At 37.4% G+C, this 20,839-nt stretch overlaps 3 protein-coding genes across 5 annotated transcripts in view; 1 reads left to right on the top strand and 2 right to left on the bottom strand.

The window, feature by feature from the left end:
- Positions 1 to 2,443, bottom strand: LOC118281853 (beta-lactamase-like protein 2 homolog). Its single transcript, XM_050695815.1, has 5 exons — positions 2,267 to 2,443; positions 2,043 to 2,185; positions 1,732 to 1,892; positions 1,211 to 1,533; positions 1 to 533 (listed from the first exon to the last, which is right to left on the bottom strand). The coding sequence occupies exons 2-5, from the start codon at positions 2,162 to 2,164 to the stop codon at positions 258 to 260; spliced, it is 882 nt and encodes a 293-aa protein (XP_050551772.1). The 5' UTR covers positions 2,165 to 2,185; positions 2,267 to 2,443; the 3' UTR covers positions 1 to 257.
- A 447-nt stretch (positions 2,444 to 2,890) lies between these two features.
- Positions 2,891 to 9,298, top strand: LOC118281852 (NADH dehydrogenase [ubiquinone] flavoprotein 1, mitochondrial). Its single transcript, XM_050695809.1, has 8 exons — positions 2,891 to 3,045; positions 3,197 to 3,427; positions 4,323 to 4,615; positions 5,153 to 5,383; positions 5,675 to 5,907; positions 6,501 to 6,704; positions 7,516 to 7,583; positions 8,235 to 9,298. The coding sequence occupies exons 1-8, from the start codon at positions 2,997 to 2,999 to the stop codon at positions 8,372 to 8,374; spliced, it is 1,449 nt and encodes a 482-aa protein (XP_050551766.1). The 5' UTR covers positions 2,891 to 2,996; the 3' UTR covers positions 8,375 to 9,298.
- Positions 9,299 to 17,927: 8,629 nt separating this feature from the next.
- The window catches only part of LOC118281850 (tribbles homolog 2), a 34,063-nt gene continuing 31,151 nt past the window's right edge, over positions 17,928 to 20,839 (bottom strand). For all 3 annotated transcript variants that reach the window (XM_035602616.2, XM_035602615.2, XM_035602614.2), the window contains exons 4-5: positions 20,372 to 20,563; positions 17,928 to 19,627 (exon numbers count right to left, since the gene is read on the bottom strand). In XM_035602616.2, coding sequence (XP_035458509.1) covers positions 19,366 to 19,627; positions 20,372 to 20,563 — 454 coding nt within the window. In that variant the 3' untranslated portion in view covers positions 17,928 to 19,365. The remainder of the gene's footprint in view (positions 19,628 to 20,371; positions 20,564 to 20,839) is intronic.

Genomic DNA, 20,839 nt, shown 5'->3' with positions numbered 1-20,839 from the left:
TTTACTTTCAATTATTTTAATAATATCAAAACAATAACAGCCAACAATTGTAAAAATACCACTTCCAACAAATACTTATGTATTGCCATAACAAAATTAAATATTGTAAAACGGTGAATAGAATTCATAGGGTGAATAGACAAAGGAATGGGGTGAATAGATGTTAGAACATTTTCCCAACATTTATTCACCTCTCTTCTGTATCTATTCACTCTTCGAATACTATTCACCTTGTTCTACGGTAATAATAAAAATCCTTATAGATTACTTTCCATGTTCCCAGCGTATTGCCACCTGTTTTCATCATCAACAGTTACACAATTTACTTTATGTTCTTTTGTCAGTTTTTTCAAATGATGGCTGACATTATAAGCTGCCGCTGGCCACAAGTGCTCCGGAGTATCCTTATAAATAATTTTGACTAAATCCATTTCATTCAGCGCCTTATCCTGATGTTGTTTGAGTACCTCTAGTATTTGCTTTTCTCTTTCATTTCTGTGTTGTATGTAGTATTCTATTTTAGTTATTGGGTCCTGGAATATAGATTTTAGTGGTGGTTGTTTTCTAGCCTACCTCGATAAATGGACTAACATAATTGTCAAATATTCCTGCAATAAATATAAGCTTGCCATAATCAAGTCAGGTTATGTGAGTTTGTAGATGTTTCTGTCTACTTATGAATCAATTATTGTTTCTTTTTATAACTTGTAACAACATAATTGTGTAACTAATTACATATGCCCTTGAACTCACAATAATTATTGACATTCAGATTCTAAAGAGAATTATTATGCAAAGGTAATGTGTACTGAATAAAAATAGTTTTAGAATTATGTATTCTTTTTTGCAATTTGTGTAGGAGAGCCATGCTTGACACGACTCGACCGGAGTGATACCACGGCCGAGCAGAAAACTGACATGAAACACCGCTTGCATTGTGTATGTGAGATTACCGGAAGACCAATTACTCCCCTTCCCAATCTTCCTAACCCTGGCCAGCAATGCACTTGTAATGCCTCTAGCTCTGGTGTTTCGGGTGTTCATGAGAGGCGGCGATTGCTTACCATCAAGTGATCAATCTGCTTGTTTACCGGCTTATCCCATAAATCACACATCAATGATTATAACATAGGCCTCCCCTACCTAAGAAGACTTATCTCCATACTTAGCATGTGGGAAAACTTGGTTTAAAAGGACACTTGACACTTACATCAACAACATTCCCATGTCCTGGATAAATAACATCAGGTGCCAAGTTTAATATTTTCTTCAAACTCAACATGTAGCTGTACAAGTCTTCAAACACAGCGGTGCCTTCACCCAGGATGCAGTCTCCGCTGAACAGGATATTCTCCTCCAGCAGTGTAAGTACCACATGATCAGTAGTATGGCCTGGTGTGTGATGGACCTTTAAAGTGGCTCCCTCTACCTTCAACTCCTGGCCGTCTGCTAACCAGTTCATAGGTATGATGGGTGGTATTTGATCTTTTTCATCATTGTGACTCCTTGGATGTTTCCATATTTTTGGTTGAGCTGAAAATTCAATATTTGTTATGTGTTGTGTTACTGTGTTAGTACATTTTACAATAATGAAATTTGCTAATAAAGGTAAATAATACTTTTGAAAAACAAATAAAAATTATTAATAACCAGTTTGTTTTAGAAATAGGAAACAGAAATAATTATCTTTTTACAATTGTTAAATAAGTCTTATAAAAATAATAAACTTACCAGCAATTTTCCCATAAATATTTTCAACTCCTCCAATATGATCATGGTGCCAGTGTGTCACAATAATATGCTCTATGTTCACTTGTTCTTGCTTCACAACCTGAGCCAAGTGGTTCTGGTAGTCTTGTACATTTTTATCACCTGTATCTACCAAGATTCGACTGAAAAAAAAGATACAGAGTCAACCTCCTTGCTAATAATAAAAAAAAAATAGAATGAAGTAATTGGAGGTGAAAGATCAATGTTATTTTATCTATGGCGTACTTTAAACCATTGAATGATATATTTAAAATAATTATAATTATACTAACTTTTTACCAGTGCCTATTAAGTATGTATTAGTGCCTTGTAGAGTCATAGGGCCTGGATTACATCCTAGAATTCTAATTACACTATTAGTTAGCTTAGTTACGGCTGGGATAGTTGGACCCATGTCTGCTCAAGGTTTTAAAAACTGTGAAGTAATGATGACTGAGATAATAGAAAGATTAAAGTTTACAACGCAACTGACAGAGACAAAATATTATTTCTTTACTTTTATTAAGTTGTTATTGTCATATAATTGTCGGTCAAAGGCTATGTTAACGTTTGTTACACAATACTGATGTTAAATATTAATGAGTAACAATAAACTTATGAATTATTAACAGTTTTACATAATTTTTAAGGCATTTAAAAAATGTAAACTCAAGTTTATCAATGGGCTTTGACAGATGACATTGTTGACAAGTGATAAAGAAAGATGTTTTAACGTTCCTAAACATTTTGAAATAAAAAAAACTTTTGCATAAAAAGATGACTTTACGAAATTATTTCAGTTACGTTATAAAACATATCATATCATCATCATCATGATGATGATGATGATGATAAAACAACAAATTAGATGGTCTAAACGTTTATTATCATTGTTCTGATTTTTGGCAGTGTTCTTGTGTAGGAGTAAATCTTTAAAATTCTGAATAAATTGAAATGTTTTACTTTGTGTTGCCACTTTACAACCAATTACCCTTGATTAGGAAGTATTAATAATAAGAATGTAGTAATTTCGCTCATAATAGCGATCAAAGGTTCAATTTCTTTAATAAAAAAGCATATGTTTATTGTGTTACATCAACAGCGTAACAATTATTAACTTTTCAAAGAACTTCGCGTTATATTTTTTCTTCTTTTAGAGGAAAATTTAAAGGCAGACTTGACTCTGCCATCTGACAATGATTTTTGTTTGAATTTTGGTATTGTCACATTTGACATTTTCTGCAAAAATGGCTGGTGTGCTGGCGAGAGTAATTCAGAGGACTAAGCCACAATTGGGTACTTAATTAATAACAGAATAGCTTCAGAATATACCAATTTACGTCACACAAAGTTATATGAACATAGGATGGCTGTAGAAGTACTGAAGTAAATGTTGTTGTTACGATGCGCAGTGTGTGACTTACATAATTTTTGCGTTTCTTTTTAGGCATTATTGGCCCATTGGTGAGCGTCGGCAATGGTAATGTTGCTGTTGTGCGGTTCCAAAGCGCCGACGCTGCGCCTAAAGGCAAGCAATGTGGTGCACCAATTTCTGACTGCGACAGAATCTTTACGAACTTGTACGGGCGTCATGACTGGAGGTTGAAGGCAGCTATGGCCCGCGGAGACTGGTACATGACCAAGGAAATATTGCTGAAGGGCAACGATTGGATTGTCAGTGAGTATCAGCTGATAACAATGACAGAAAACAGGTCTTGTAATATGTAAAATCCTGAACATAGTCGGTGGAAGCCTAGACTTACAGTGACCAAATAAACCAATACTGAGTTATTCCTATTTATCCACATTTTAATTAACTGAAAGTAACACTATCAGGCCTAGTTTATTTGATATCATCATTTTAATAATATCTCGCATTATAATATGGTTCAAAACATATTAACTGCCATGTTACATGAGGATTTACCTTCGAGTTTCCATAGTAACTTCTATGTGAAAAATTGTGCCTTATTTCATGTAAACAGACACTGAAAATGTTTAAAATTTTACTTTATATACTTCTTATTATATTATTGTAAGTACTTAATGCATAATACGCAATGTCCCCGGTAATTACTACTAAAATTTGTCAAGCAACATTTATTAATTAGTTTAAATTGAACTAATTTTTGAGTTAATGTTACTAAATGTGTAACTAGGGGTTGCTCAAAAAGAATTTAGCTTTGCCAATACTAATTATGTTATGCTAGTAATGTTTTACAATCTAACTGAATTTATTGGTAACTGTTGCACAATAATGACCAATTGATAATTAAGTAAATAAACAGTAAAAATATGCTTATTTAGATAATAGATCTAATTAAGAAATAGAAATTAACAAGAAAGTACAAACAGTGAGCTTACATGAAGAAATTAAAGAAGTACCTATGTTAGGAGTTAGGATTTAAGTATATACTTGTATTTGCGTTTATGTAAACTACATTAAACTGTGTCTTCTGGCATAAGCGTAACCCTTCTGACATAGGAGTAACAAACACATACATAAACTTTCACATTTATAGTACAAATAAGTTTAATAAGATGCCTGTTGACACAAAAATCTAAAATTCCAGATGAGCTCAAGGTATCAGGTCTCCGTGGTCGTGGTGGCGCCGGTTTCCCCACTGGTATGAAGTGGTCTTTCATGCAGAAGCCCTCGGATGGCCGTCCTAAGTACCTTGTGGTGAATGCTGATGAGGGTGAGCCTGGTACTTGCAAGGACAGGGAGATTATGAGGCATGATCCTCATAAGCTGGTGGAAGGTTGCCTGATCGCCGGCAGGGCTATCGGAGCCATTGCTGCTTACATCTACATCAGAGGAGAGTTCTACAATGAAGCCAGCAATCTCCAAGTTGCTATTGCTGAGGTAAGATTTAAATAATGTGTGTGGTTAACAAATACATAACATACATGACCTTACTCTTGTTTCCCCCATGGTAGGCAGAGACTATGGAATGCCAATTGCTATGAATTTTACATACCCCTATCGCTTGCTCGTGTTAATACTAGTTATAAATTAATATATTGCAAGGTGTACTATTCATGCTCAGTCCTTCTTTCTCTATGTGAGAAGACGCCTTTGCTCAGCAATAGTATATTAATAGGCTGATGATGCTGTAATGAAGGTATATCTAACTTATGATTTTGTACTCATATTTAATGCAAAACACGGGCTTCGTTTTAAAACGCCGCCGTATTTTTTATCGATTTGTCTTATAATTATACACTAACTTATATTAACGGCTGGTCTTTATGTTATTCCAAACCATAATCTACCCCTGTTATCTATCTCAATCCCATCACCGGTTTTGACGTGAAGGAGTAACAAACAACCTTTTATATTTATAATTTTAATAGGATTGCAAACTGTAAGAAATATAAACAACATGCATTTTATTTCCAGGCCTACCAAGCAGGTTTGATTGGTAAGAACGCGTGCGGTTCTGGCTACGATTTCGACGTGTACGTGCATCGTGGCGCTGGAGCGTACATCTGTGGCGAGGAGACCGCTCTCATCGAGTCCATCGAAGGCAAGCAGGGCAAGCCACGACTAAAGCCCCCGTTCCCCGCTGACATCGGCCTGTTCGGATGTCCCACTACTGTGAACAATGTTGAGACTATTTCTGTGTCCCCCGTAAGTATTTTTATTCTCTTTTATGTCAAATGTTACTAAGTTAAATACAAAATTCATACTTAGATACTTACTTTGTAAAAATAGACCAAAATAGACGAGAGTTTGCTTTACTTTGAACGAAAACGAAACTACACATTTTAATAGCTTAGGAAAAACTAATTATAGGCTTGTATTTATAACCCGAAAATAATTACGATTTCATATAACATATGATTGGTTACTTTAAGCTCCAAAAACAAAGACTTAAATAAAGTCTAACATACCAGTACAATCTAAACCCTGAATTTCCAGACAATCTGCCGCCGTGGTGGAGCCTGGTTCGCGTCATTCGGCCGTCTCCGTAACCACGGCACCAAGCTGTACAACATCTCTGGCCACGTGAACACTCCCTGCACCGTCGAGGAGGAGATGAGCATTCCTCTGAAGGAGCTCATTGAGAGACACGCTGGTGGTGTCATCGGAGGCTGGGACAACTTGCTGGCTATTATTCCTGGAGGATCCTCTACTCCTCTTATTCCTAAAAGGTAAAAAACAGCTATCAAGAATTTATTTATTTATATTTTCTACTTAAATAGTAAAGTTTTGTGTGAGGTAATTGATTCAAGAAAAATGGGAAGCTAGCTGAAAAGGCGATTTATTTTGTTTAGCATGCAATTACGTAGTTCGATTCGCAATCTGTGCGATTCAGGAATTGAATCTTAGTTTTCGTATTTTTCCGTCTCGGGAGCCTCGGATTTGTAAACGAGTTAGAATTTATTAGCTAGAATTACAGTAACTTACACAAGAGTCAAACAGATATGCCTTCATATATTTTTAGGCTATAGAGCACCACCTAACGCGGTCCTTATAGACTTCTTCATTCGCACTAGACTGGCTTTTATGATTAACTAGTTACTTCCGCGCGGTTTCACCCGCTCTGCTTGGCTCCTATTGGTCATAGCGTGATGTTTTATAGCCTATAGCCTTCCTCAATAAATGCACTATCCAACACAAAAAGAATTATTCAATTCGGACCAGTAGTTCCGGAAATTAACGCCATCAAACAAACAAACTCTTCAGCTCTATAATATTAGTATAAATTTAATAACACAACAATTGAATTCAAATGTCTCCACAGTGTATGCGAGACAGTGTTGATGGACTTCGACGCGCTAGTAGCCGCACAGTCGGCCTTCGGTACCGCGGCCATCATTGTCATGGACAAGTCCACGGACATCGTGAAGGCTATCGCTCGTCTCATCATGTTCTACAAACACGAGTCCTGTGGACAGTGCACGCCCTGCCGCGAGGGAGTCTCCTGGATGAACAAGATTATTTACAGGTACGAATTCTTGTTAAACTTATAAATTATGGTATGGCAAATCCTACATTAATTATAGAAGCCCATACTCTAGCAGTGGATCGTGTTAAATGATGACTGTATAGAAGTCAGATGCATGACTTCATGATGTATTTATATTGCCCAAAATTAGCCAAAGTATGTTAGTAATGGAACAAGCAAGTTATCAAAGTTGTGTTGATATCAGTTATCAGCATCAAGCGCAGTGTACAATTCCCATAAAGCAAGTACAAAGAGGAGACAGGAGATTCCATAAAGTGATTTTTCACTGTGACACAAAAAATGTCCCAGCACAATGATAAATTATAAGTAAAAAGGTGTAGATAAGTTAGGAGCGCTCCAAAATTGGCACATTAAAATGTGGACAATTGGCGACACTTTTGTAGTATGGAAAATAGAGAGTCACGCATTATGTTAAAGCGAAATTCAGTTACGAGAACTCCTCTTTGTATTTTCTTCATGACAATTCCTGTGTTTGCTCTGAGTCTGAGATATTCTAAAATCGATAAAACAATATATAATACTTGTCTAATCCAATTGCCCAACCGTTATATTTGTAAGGACTTAATTAACAAGACGACGCAATAATTAATTATCCATGTAGCAAGAATTTTTGACATAATTTGAAATTTAAAAGTAATCATTGATAATGTTGTCTCTTAATGTGTATTGAAATAATAGTAATGACGCTTTTAATAGTTATTATTTATTATGTAAGCAATATTTTTAAGTATTGCGTAAGGCTTTCGATTTATTGCAGTTTTCACATATGAAAATATTGTTTTGTTTACAGAATGATCGACGGAAACGCTTCGCCTAAAGAAATCGACATGTTATGGGAAATCTCCAAACAAATTGAAGGTAAATAACAATATTTTAATCATAACATAATAGGGAAGATTACTAATTTTTATTTTAAGCCTTTAACTGCCATCAGAAAACTGTTGAAGGCAAATCATCCATTAACGTAGGTCACCGGTGACCTACGTGGCAGTTAACGTGTTAATGTCCGTCTTGTAGATTATTTAAAAATATTACACACGTATCTTTTGTTTTCTTACGGAAACAATACAAATACTTTTGAAGATATATCGATTTGCAATATCGCGTGACGTCACTTCTAGGTATATTTTATACGTAGAAATGACGTATTTGCTCCCACTTGCGTAATATTAAGCAATCATGGTGATTATTGCTCATTCTTTCTCCATGGCTTTTCCCAGCAATGGAACAGTTATAGGCTGATAATGTTAATGAAACATCATTCTGTGGCGACATGACTAACAATGACAGATACAGAAGTCGTCCATTTGTAGTTTACATGCAAGTTAACATGGATAGAAAATCCGAACGCATAACAGTTATGTAGAAAGCCCGCCAGGCACGATCGGGGCGCCTTAAGCATCTCGTCCTTCCGTCCCGTCGCCCCTTTGTAACTTGGCTCCCTAGGTATCTCTATCTAACTTTCTATAGGCAGTCAAATACTTAATGAATTTATTTCCTCGTCCTCAGGTCACACAATCTGCGCGTTAGGAGACGGTGCAGCGTGGCCCATACAAGGCCTTATCCGACACTTTAGGCCTGAGCTGGAGCGCCGCATGGCTGCCTACGCATGCGCCTGCGGGCCAAGCAAGGCCGAACGACTTTACTAGTTATAGTCAACTAACAACTTGACACTAGATCCATCTTGCACTGTGTTGGAAAATACAGAACACATCATGTATTAAATAGAAGACGGACTTGTACAAAGATTTTATTTTATTACTGTAATAAAGTGGTTTTTTATGTTACAATTATGTTTAAATCAAATGTTTTGACGTCCATGTCCATTTTTTTATACGTTTTTATTGTTAAATAGAGGTATTTTGAGATCTTTTTGAAGTTCCAAATCGATAATTACGTAATTAAAGTCTTACTGTTCTATGTTCTATGGTTCTATATTTCGCAACATATTGCAATATCGAAATTAATTGTACATAGTGACGTCATAGGCTCGCAGATAACGTGTCACTATCATTATTTATTATATTTATCTAACTTTCATTCTAGTTTCCATACATTTTCCTCTTATTTCTCTTAAGAGTATTTATGCCTATGTGATAACCGATAATTTTCATCAAAGTACTGAAATACATATTTTTTTTATAACAAAATGTACACTCGACGAATTGTTTAGAACCACTGGCTCTTCAAACTGTTGACATTCGTACGTAAACTCACGCGTGTATCCCATTGGGGTAGATAAAAACCACGGACTTAACATGTAACTATTTCACTTCACTCGGATATATTCCACCATTAATAAAAAAATTATGAGATATTTGAAATAGTTACAAATATTACACCACCTTTGTTACCACGCGGGAATTTAGTCGATTGTACTCAAACGTTTGTATTTTCATTAGTCCCTTATTTATATTTCTTCCTATGTAAAGTAGATACCCCATAAATGTATATGTGGCTATTTATGTATTTCCAATCTGTGACTCTCGCCGTTACTGTCAGCACACGGGTGATCAAGTAATTTAGTTAATTTTGTATAATATTGTAATTAGAAATAAATGTTCTGAGAATTATTTTACATTGTTTCTTTTACTTTATGAATTACCTTTACCGTACTAGCTAAAACCACCCTGCTCGGTCCCTATTAGTCGTAGCGTAATGTTTTATAGCCTACTAGCAAACCCGGCGAACTCCGTTTCGCCATCAATGTAATTTTTCCTGAATTTTCTTTGCTATAAACCTCACGGAGCCCGAGACCTTTCCAACGAATGCAAAACCGTGGAAATCAGTTCGTGCGTTCTGGAGTTATAGCGTCAGGAAGGAAAACCCGACTTATTTTTATATAATAGATAACCAACGCAACAAGATTTTTTCCAAACAAAACAATAGTTCCTTAGATTAGTGCGTTCAAAATGGGGTAAACACATGTGTCAATTTGAACCACATATTTGTTATCATCTTTGCTGACAATTTACGAAAAACTAGCGAATTAGAACCAGTGGTATGACATAAGTAGTTTGAATTTGAACATTCTTTACAAATAATTAAATACGTTTTATTCGTCGTTACGTCGTACGTTTTATCTTAAATAGAAAGGAGTGGAAATATACCCTTGTAATTTGTCAATAAGGCCTGATAAATAAATGTATTATTTTGTAGACAACTCATAAAGATTACCTAAAACAGATATTATTAAACAATTTTGCAGAAAACTTGCTATCATTCATGATTACCTACTAAAAAACAGTTGCATGAAAAGATTACTTTTTATTTTGTCTAGATAATCAAAGAATAGATATTAATAATTTTCAGATAAAGGTGTTGGCACTAGACAGTGCTAATACTGCTAATACCTTATGAGATACAACAGATATTCTTTTTTTATTGACGGATAGGATTACCCCCCCTTCCTAATCTTCCCAATTCCCCAACAACCCTTAAATTCCCTAAGCCGGCAACGCACTTGTAACGCCTATAGTGTTTCGGGTGTCCATGGGCGGCTGCGATTGCTCACCATCAGGTGATCCGTCTGCTCGTTTACCGGCTTATAAAAAAAAAACAAACATACAAAAGGGGCCTAACTTTTTGGGGAAAAAGCTAGGCAGTGTGAGAATTTTACCTCACTAAAACCTCCCCGGTGGCTACCATTAGCACCTAAAGGAGGCATAGGGTTCTCTTAATAGACCAACCCAGTATATACCTAGGTATCTGCTATCTACGTAATTTTGCACATGGCACTTGATACTACCTGAATAAGTACATATTTATCTAGAAATGGTCTGATACATAGAGCTTATCTCGCATTATCCAAAACAGGTAGTCATGCTGACATATTGTCTAGTCACCATTAAACAATAGGCGCAGGAAATTGTGAAATTCTAGATTGCTTAGATTACAAATTGACACTAAAATAGCTATCCTTTTGGGACGTTGAGTTATACAAACATTGCAACAAGGTGGTATTGTGCATTTTTTACTGTAGTAGGTATTATTAGATATTATATAATTGTTGTCTACTTAAGAAATAAATGCATCAAAAACATAAAGATAAAGCATAAAGACCCACCTAGCTTTTTTAAGGGGTGATAATAGACCAATGTCTTCTCCCGCCTTGGGTGAGGCGAGAGGGAGTGACAGACTCTTACTGACTAAAAACCACCCCGTTCCTACTCCTGCTTTTCGAGCCGAAGCCCCGGTAAACCCGTAGGTAGTCCGCAGCTCCGGATAAGACCCACCTAGCTACGCTTTCATGGTGTTTTCACAATATTTGAAATAGGTTTGTCACAGTCTAACGATATTGTTCATTGGTTCTTGGTAACGATTAATTTAAATTAAATTAGATATCTATTAATATCAATGTTTTGCTCGTTTTGACTTATAAAATTTATGAAAGGCATTTTACAAAAGAAAAATGGCGTAGGTACCTCAAAATAAAAAAACGCATGACGATATGATATGTGTATGATTTTGTTACTTTTCAATTCCTGTTTTCAGTGATATTTTCTTGAATGGCGATGTAATTCGTTGATCAGTAGCTTATCATATCACGATCAGTTTGGATGGGCAAAATAAACAACATATTATGTAAGATTAAGTGCCACGATATATTCCTGTAAGATACATCTATACTTATTTAATATTATAAAGCTGAAGAGTTTGTTTGTTTGAACGCGCTAATCTCAGGAACTACTGGTCCGATTTGAATAATTCTTTTTGTGTTGGATTGCGCATTTATCGAGGAAGGTACCTAACTATAAATCACCATCAATAGGAGAGAACAGCGGGTGAAACCCCGCGGAAGTAGCTAGTAAGTATTAGATATCTCTTCAGATTGATGGTCACGTTTTTCTTTGTTTCTAGCCTAATAAATACATAAGTAAGTAGAATAGGTACCTCTATCAAATTAACTAAAAATCACGGTTTACCGCGCGACGTGACCGCGTCTGCGCACTTAAACTTGTTAATCTCAAATAAATGCCATAACAAGAACAAAGGGCAAACCTATTCTAAGAAGTGCCAAATCTCAATATCTCCAAATCTATAAGATACTGATGATATATACATTTATTTATCTACCATAATCACCACTGATAGATACTAATTATCAGAGATAACTCTTCAAACAATAAATAAGGGTATTTTGCGCATACCCATCTACCTATCGCCTGATAAACGTGAACACATCCATCAAAATATTTATTAATCGTTTATCTGTGTCTAGAGTACTTACTAAGTAATTTATGTAAAGTGCTAACGTGGTAACAAGAACTTTTATGAACTTTAAACATATTTATCTTTAGGTAGATAGTACAATAAAATCGTAAGACATACTAAATTAACTAAAAGTCACGGTTTACTCACGTATATTAATGCAGCTCTACTAGTTTCGAGTCACAGAGGGACTCCTTATCATGAGCAGCGTGCGCGTAGCAGCCTTCATCATTGGTCATACGAAAAGTGGCTGGCAGCTAGTCGGATGTGGATTTCTGAAGATCGAGCTGAATAGCGTACTATAGGAGAGGCCGAGAGGCTTCAGTCCAATAGTGGACGAAATTGGACCAATTATGAGAATATGATGCGAAAGATATTCCACTATTACCATACATTCTGGGGCCTTAGTCTGCTATTACAATTGTGTCACAATGGTCGATCACTGAGCGGTGCAAGAGGGACGGAGCTATGTAGGTTGTATAGCTGCATCCCTCTGTTTGCATTCGACTGCACGGTTGGTGCGGTGGTCCGAAACAAATCTGGCCAACTGGCTGCCGTACAACGTGTAGTGGGTTCAATTATCGCACGGAACAATTATTTGTATGATCCACATATTGTTGTTTCGGGTCTGGGTGTCATGTGTATGTGAACTTGTATGTTTGTAAATGCATCTAAGACACAGGAGGAAATCCTAATGTGGGGCAAAGTTTAAAAAAAATAATTTAAAAAGTTTTGCATGTATGCATTCTGTTAGTTGTTTTTCTAATAAAATTTTCATTAATAAGGTCGTGCGCAGAATTATTTAATTTTTTACCTTTATATCCGGTTATGAACGAGATATACGAAAGGTATTTTATTATCTGTCTATCTGATTGATTGATTGATGTCAATAAAATAATTAAGGAGATAATTTTACTAATAACTTACATAACGTAAGTTATCTACTTTGATCCTACCACTTATCTCTAATATCATAAGGTATATTTGTCTTTATGTAGACGACTAAGGGACTACCTTTATTCAAAAGTAGACATCAACAGTATCATCGGGTGATATTATCGACAAATAGTTTGTCAGTCAGAACGCTCAGAGTTCTAACGAAGCGGACATTAAACTATGGGAAAACCATCCATTGTCTTTTCCCGCCTTGGGCGTGGCGAAAGGGGAGTCGGACTCTTACTGACTAAAAACTACCCCGTTCTTATACTTCCTTTTCGAGCTGGGGCCCATCTGTGGGGCAGTAGACTGTCATGGGCTGTTGCAGTGTTGTTGATGGGCCCAAAACAAATATCTACATCCATGTAGGCATCAACCTCACACCTGTCTCCCATGGGCAGAGAAAACGGAACGCCAATAGCTACGAATCTTGCATACCTTTTTCGCTTTATCAACAGTCATCAGTCTTTTCATGCATGCTCGTCGGTTAAGGGTACTTTTACCGCCTGATTCTACTCTATGAAATGTAATATACTATTAGGTGTATAACTAGTTTATTACATACTTAGACAGCACAGTTATTACGTATATAGGTATTGCATTACATGACGTAATGAACACTAACAGACTAACACTGACTTACCTGGTTACGTCAAACCTCAATAGTTTCCTCAAACTACATTGGAATCAGCTTAATGATCGACTGTTTCGCTCTCTATTGTATCTATTGTTTAATATTGAGTAATTTTAATAATACTCTACACAAGAGTAGCAGCGCGGCAATCACCGCTTCGTGTGTCGCGGAATGCTGCTCATGAATATGAGCCTCTAGCATGGTTTGAAACTAGTCGAGTTTCTCGTCAAACAATTACGTGAGTAATCCGATAACATAGTAATTGAGTATTTTTTTTTAATGGGACAAGCCCGCCACCACCTCCTATACCGCTGCAACTCCTGTAAGCCAGGATCTACAGTAGATACAACCATGAAAACACCGGAACACTGAAGATGAATGACTGTCTTGGATCCCGCAACGAAACAAATCAGAAGATGTTATTAGAGGAGAAGAAAAAGAAAACGATAGTTTCCACTTCCCTCGGTGAATTTAATGCAGGAGACAGAATGACTTAAGCCTAAAGGCACAAAAGAGACTGCACAACTGGGAGAGCCCAGTCGCCAAGCACCACGGAAGTTTGACTTAAAACTAAAATACTAAATGGGTCCTATGCGTGAGCTGTTACGGTATACTTGCTTCCAATAATAGGTATGGCAAAAGCGCCTAAACGCACGGAATTTGCTTTTTTTGCTATCTCCGTGGCTTATTCCGGTTTGTGTTGTTTATGTTGTGTGCCCTGTGTCTGAGTGTGGTATAATAGTCATGGAGTATATTTTTGTATTGATTTTATTTATTTATTTACTAACTTTACACGTAAAGTGTTTCGTAGTGTGAGTGAGGTTACCGGAGGCTCAATTACCTCTTTCCCAATCCCCGATTCCCCAACAATCCTTAAATTCCTACCCAAAGGGCCGGCAACGCACTTGTAACGCCTCTGGTATTTCGGGCTTCGGGTGTTCATGGGTGGTGGCGATTTCTTATCATCTGATGATCCGATGAAAATATATTACAAATGAACTTGGACATAAAACAGTAACAATAACTGAAGTTTCGGTAAATAACCGCTCAGAATGTATGTTTACGTATTGCGTAAGAATATAATTTTGTTCCGTCATTAACTGTGTAGTTCCCCTGATATTGTTATACATAATATGCGTTAGTACCTACCTACTGTGTTAATTACATACATAACCTAAGGAGCTCCATTAGTAAGTACCTAGTACCTAATTCGTAAAAAACAAACAGATTTACAATGTTTTTAGCTTTTATTAAGGGTAGGTTTTATTATACCTAATTATTTGTTAATTTCCTTTCATCTATTATTTACGTATATGTATACCTATATTGAGAGTTTCTTGAGCACAGATCACTGTAAAATATTAGTCGTTCTTGGGTCCCTGATTGTTCCACCCGGGTGATTCACATTTGAACGCAATAGATGGCGTTGAAACCACGTTTTCTACTTACATTCGGAGAAAACTAATGTTTGTCGAATTCGTTCGTCACTTCTTCGCTAATTAATGAATTAAAATATTTACTTACCAGTTTATTACTTCTAAGAACGATTAGCTTACGTTTTAACCATAGATAGGTATAAATGTTTTTATTATTCCTGTGGCTTTAACACCCCTATTGCGTAAGAATTAGTCTAGCCAGTGATTCATTTGTTTTTGTTTACTATTTTGTTGTTTATTCCAAAACATGTGACGATTGCAAAAACACAAACCAAACAACAACATAAGTAGCTGTAGCTGTAGTAAAAAACAACGTAAGTTAATCGTTTATTTATGTAAATAAACTGGTAATTCCTTTTCCTGGAAAGAATGACGCCTGACTATGAATGGTTGAGAAGTTCCGAGTGTGATTTAAAAAGAAAGAAGGGTAAGTAAACTTGGATATAACAAAGTTAAAACTTACGTACGGTATGATATCGGTTTTGTGACTAACTATACTGTAGAAATATAAGCACTGGAGGCCCAAAATTATAACAGGTTTGGCATCCTGGGACGAACTAGACGTTATTATAACTTTCGTGAGACATAGGTACTAAATTAATTTTTAAGTAATCGGCTTAATCACAGTAGCAGCGAGACAATCGCCGCGTCGTTTGTCGCGGAATGTTGCTCTTGAATATGAGCCTCTAGCATGGCTTGGAAACTAGTCGAGTTCCTTGTCAAACAGTTACGTGAGTAAGCCGATGTCATGATAATTAAGGACTAGACTGCTGCTGGGATTCAGATGCCAATCCCCAAAAGCATCCTTAGTCTAGGCATCTAGTGTAGTCGTAACTAACTATCAACATGACAAGAATCTGCCATTGGCCAGCAAATTCTAGAGATTACGCGAACAATACAAAATGAGCAGACATCGTTATCTGGTCTGGCACATACCTACCAATAGATTAGCGTAACGTGTTGTTTTTCAAACATATTATGTTATCTAAATTGGTAAATATTTATCAAACATTTATTTGTACTTAATTTCCTGGCCAACAATATGTCTCATGAACATTACCTACGGCATTTTAGCTGAGCATTGGCCGTTTCGATTATAATTTTTTTGTTGCAATATATACGTCACGTCTTTTATCCCCGAAGGAGTAGGCAGAGGTGCACATTACGGCACGTAATGCCGCTATACAATGTACACCCATTGTTCACCATTTGTGTTATAAGTCCCATGTAATAGGGGGTTGTCAATGGGAAGCTAGTCATGCTTAGGGAATTAGGTATCTACGTTTTGAAAAGATTAGAGTTACCTGAAAGGACTGTCTCACTGCTATATGTATAGTTCGATTTTGAATACCCAAAAAAAAAAAACATTTTCACGTACGTACATAATGCAAGCATCGAATGTTCATGAATTAACAAATATTTAATTGGAACTCTTAGCAATGATTAGCGAAAATGATTCGACCAAAATCCCCGTAGGTACCTAAAAAATCGAGAGTAAAAATGATAAGTAATTATTTTATCTTAACTACTTATGTATAAGTTCATGGAAATAAGGAAAAAAAACGTTCACTAGTCACTACTGCGCAGTGAAATCTCATCTGAGCATTATGTTTACATGAATTTCGGAACGTGCGAATTGGATTTTCCTTGATATATGTATGATATATGTTGAAGATATATTTATTATGCGATCGCGTGGCCCCTGTTAATCTATGCTGTTATGACGTCGATCGATAGATATGCTAATCTAATCTAATACATACTTCCTATACTAATATTATAACGTGTTATAGCTAAAAATCTTTTGTTTCCCGTTTCCAATGAGGATGTGAACGATGCTTAGGTATAAACGATTAAATAATTATAATCAATTATTGGTTGATTCCGGTTGTGGAAACTTAGTTCAAAGTTACTTATTTACTTGTGAAAACTTACTTAAAATATTATTTAGACACCACTGATAAATAGTGAAGGAATAATAGGCTTATAATTTCTAATTATGAGTTTGAATTCGCCAACCCGCATTGAGCAAAGCGTGGTGATTAGATAATGCTCAAACCTTCTCTATGTGAGATCATTTGGTCATCAGTGGCCACGTATAGGCTGATTATGTGTGAAAACTTGTGTAACCTTTTTTTGGTGACACAATTGTAATAGCAGACTAAGGCCCCAGAACTCGTGCTGTTAGTCGTTCTCGCGACCACTGCGCCAAAGCAATGAAGATATCAGACATTTGCTTGGTCACGTACACAAATCGTTATCAATCTCTTCAATACTACTATCGAGAACAAAAAGGTTTGTCCTCTACAATTTGGCGAAGACAATACAATCATGTTTTTAAATATAATTCTGTTATCGTTAGTCGAAACCTCCAATTGTACGCATTATCGGACAGTATCAATGAAAGTCTTGGTTAAAAACATTTTATTTTGTATATCTATGGACATACGACTGTTTTTCCCCTGATAGCACACACATAAAGGATTACCTTCATGTGCTATCTACTTTTGCACATAAATAGATTTAAGAATTGAGAACAAAAGTATTAAGTAGTTTTCAAGCTGGTCGACCAAAAGTTAGCAACATTTTGGGTGTGGGAGAGCCATGCTTCGGCACGAACGGGCCGGCTCGACCGGAGTAATACCATGGCCTCACAGAAAACCGACGTGAAACAACGCTTGCGTTGTCTTTCCACTTGTGTGAGTGAGGTTACCGGAGGCCTTCATCCCAAACTTCCCAATCCCCGATTCTCCAACAACCACCAAAAGGCCAGCAACGCACTTGTAATGCCTCTAGTGTTTCGGGTGTCCATGGGCGGCGGCGATTGCTTACCATGAGGTGATCCATAAAAAGCATGTCACAAAACTTTTCAGACGGGAGCTTCGATGTTTAGAGTTTTCCATATTCCAAGTTATATGTACAGATATTGTGTGTTTGTGTAGTAGTAGTAGGCATGTGGTAAAGGGTATACAAATCAAAGTACGGTTTAAATTTTTTCTAAATTATTTTATTCCCTCTATCTCTTTCTTTTTTCATAATCCTTATGATATCTTAGCGCTATTTACAGTTTGTATAAATTAAAGTAGTAATAGTTTATTTTACAGTAGGCTACTATTGTACAACACTTTCATGAACCATGAAAGATTTTTGACTACTTAAACTGTAACATTCAACATAAACTCGAATGTACAAAATAATAAACAAAAATGATTGAGAACTAAAAAGAAAAGTGATTGATACAATTTAATAATTTTTGATATGGTAACACTACTCATTGATTTGAAACAAATTAGTTACAAAAACAAAAAACACTAAAGATCGATCTAATTTAGACCAAAAATAAAAACTCAACACCAAGTACCTAATGGAAAAATAATTTAGTTATAGGAAGAGAGTGCCGACATCACACTTTCAATCACAAAAACAATAAATAACGTTTAAATTAAATAAATGGCACAGACCAAATTCTACAACCATTGCGGGTACATGGTGAAGCGTAATATATCTTTTATCAAACATAATTTCGGTTGAATATAGTAACAAATAATAATTTCGCTTGTTGATTAGCCAAATAATCACGATTTGAATATAACCAAAAATAATATAATGAAAATAACTCTATGATGGAAGCAACTGATCGTTGTGCAACAAAAGAACAAACACTTCTGCGTAACAACATAATGGCAATCAAGTAATCGCTAAATAACATCGGTGGAGATCACAATTACACGATATAACTTTATATAAATACAAAATATACATAGGTCATTTACCTAACACTACATCAACAACTTCAATGCAATATACCATCTATATTGATGTGAAATTGATATGATACATTAGGCTTATGAGGAATTAACGTAGTAGTTAACTGAATGCTTCAAATAAATAAAGTCATTCCTGGGGGACGCGCGCGCCCCATGCCGTTTGCACAGTTAGATCACAAGAACGCGATATCAGTCTCACTTATTCTGTCATTATGAACGTTACGACTATACCACAGCTCGTAAAAGCCAGAACGAAATAGTGCCAATAAAAGCCGCATAAACCTGAACTAGCATTGTAACAGAGCGTTTGTTTTGCATCGGCGGAGTTATGCGATTCTTATTGTTTACAAGTCCGAGCTTCTACGTTTATAAATTAGTAGCGCGTGTCCGGGGCGGGCCAGCCGCCCGGCCGCTTGATCCCCGGGGATCCTAAACACTAACTTACAATCTCGACAGAGACAATATTTGGCTTGGGGTACTTCTTACTGAAAGTTTGACATTCGGACGAACTGCGTAGGACTGTTTCAGTGAGGACAACCGCAAGCCTACACTAGGCCGGAATAACTTAAGTTAAATTCATAAATAAGGAAATGTGGGCGTCCTGGGCAGGTCGGTCGGGAGCGGGCCGGCGCCAGCGCCGGACAGCGCGGCGGCGGCTACACGCAGTCGTCCAGCTCCACGTCGGGCACCAGCCGGTCGTGCGACGCGGCGGCGCGCGGCGGCAGCTCGTTGCGCGGGTCGCGCGCCAGCCACGGGTGCCGCAGCACGTCGCGCGCGCTCAGCCGCTCGCACGCCTCGCGCCGCAGCAGCGACCGGATCAGGCACTTGCCCCGCGACGACAGGCACTCCGGCACCACGAAGTAACCCCGGGATATTTTTGCAAATAGAGACGCATGCTCAGAGTCGTTGAATGGATACCTGCAACAAAAGACACATTACGTTAATATCTTTCAGTAAGTCGAAACAGTATGAATCATGGGTGCCATATCTGCTAGATAGCTAATCTAATGAACCTGTCAATGTAACTAGCAAGAAAAAACCCCGCGAAAGGTGCTTATCGTATTTTAAAGGTATGTCTGGGTCATTAAATATCGGCAGAGAGTGGAGTCCCTAATCGGTACGTTTTGAAAAAACGCAGGCCCAATTAATAGCGATCCGATTGTCATTTAGAAAGCGCAGCTGCAAAGCAAAACAAAAACTCAGGTATGCTGGAACCCTTCCGGCGACAGGTGATGCCGGCGATTGCGGCCAAATCCCGAATTTCGTATATAAATTACGGGTGCGGGAGTTGGAAAAAAGTAGAAAACAAAGGCTCGCGAACGGCAGGTGCTTGCGGAGGCGGGGCGCGGGGCAACGTCTTCGCCACATGACCGCGGCAGGTGCGGCGAAGATTTCACGAGCCTCATTTATATGTGGGTGATATAATTGTTAGCCGTTGGCGCGTAACGGCCGACAGGTGATCATCCCCACGGCTACGTCGCCAACGGTCGCCGCGACCCTCGCTTTGTGATCTCTCCAAACGGTAAGTCCCACGCCTCGCAGGTGAAGACGCCCACCCTGCGCCCTTCGCATTTATTATGCATGTTTAATTGCTCCTAACCTACATTTGTTATTCGGACCGGATCCTTACTACTGGTAATAGAGTTGGTATTAGATACGCACCTTCCAACGAGCATGGTGTATAGTATGACGCCGAGCGACCACATGTCTGCTGCTCTGCCGGAGTACGTCCGGTGAGCTCTTAGGATTTCTGGTGACACGTAGGCGGGACATCCTCGCTTGTCCTGAAGTAAGTCTTCCTCAGGATCGTCGAGAACTACTGCGTCTTCTAACGACTCCAGTTTTAACGTCGTTCTGAAACAATAAAAAAACAAGAATTTAGTTAAATAGTCGGAATAACTGGAGTGGAAAGAATATTGTGTACAATTATGTAAGACATGTTATCTATGGAGTCTAGTTGTATGTATACTATTCAGTATTTAGTATTTGTAGGGCTATTTGGGCGGCTAGGTGTCAGGTCGCGTGTGTTTGACGTGCATGCCTAGTGAACCATATAAATCGCGATCGTTTGCCTATAATACACGCGCGCCATACGCACTCGTCCGAAATGGATCCCTTTGTGCACAAAGC

Source organism: Spodoptera frugiperda, chromosome 1 (genome assembly GCF_023101765.2).
Source record: "Spodoptera frugiperda isolate SF20-4 chromosome 1, AGI-APGP_CSIRO_Sfru_2.0, whole genome shotgun sequence".
Lineage (NCBI taxonomy): Eukaryota > Metazoa > Arthropoda > Insecta > Lepidoptera > Noctuidae > Spodoptera > Spodoptera frugiperda.
The sequence above is the reverse complement of the archived record's forward strand: the minus strand, read 5'-3'. Positions and strand labels throughout refer to the sequence as shown.

Bases quoted from the DNA above. Each gene is read 5' to 3' on its own strand.
- LOC118281853 (XM_050695815.1), bottom strand. From the start codon at position 2,164: ATGGGTCCAACTATCCCAGCCGTAACTAAGCTAACTAATAGTGTAATT. The intron at 1,893-2,042 runs GTTAGTATAATT...CTTTTTTTTCAG, and splicing joins TTAATAGGCACTGGTAAAAA to TCGAATCTTGGTAGATACAG. The intron at 1,534-1,731 runs GTAAGTTTATTA...TTGAATTTTCAG, and splicing joins TATTTATGGGAAAATTGCTG to CTCAACCAAAAATATGGAAA.
- LOC118281852 (XM_050695809.1), top strand. From the start codon at position 2,997: ATGGCTGGTGTGCTGGCGAGAGTAATTCAGAGGACTAAGCCACAATTG. The intron at 3,428-4,322 runs GTGAGTATCAGC...CTAAAATTCCAG, and splicing joins GGGCAACGATTGGATTGTCA to ATGAGCTCAAGGTATCAGGT. The intron at 5,384-5,674 runs GTAAGTATTTTT...CTGAATTTCCAG, and splicing joins AGACTATTTCTGTGTCCCCC to ACAATCTGCCGCCGTGGTGG.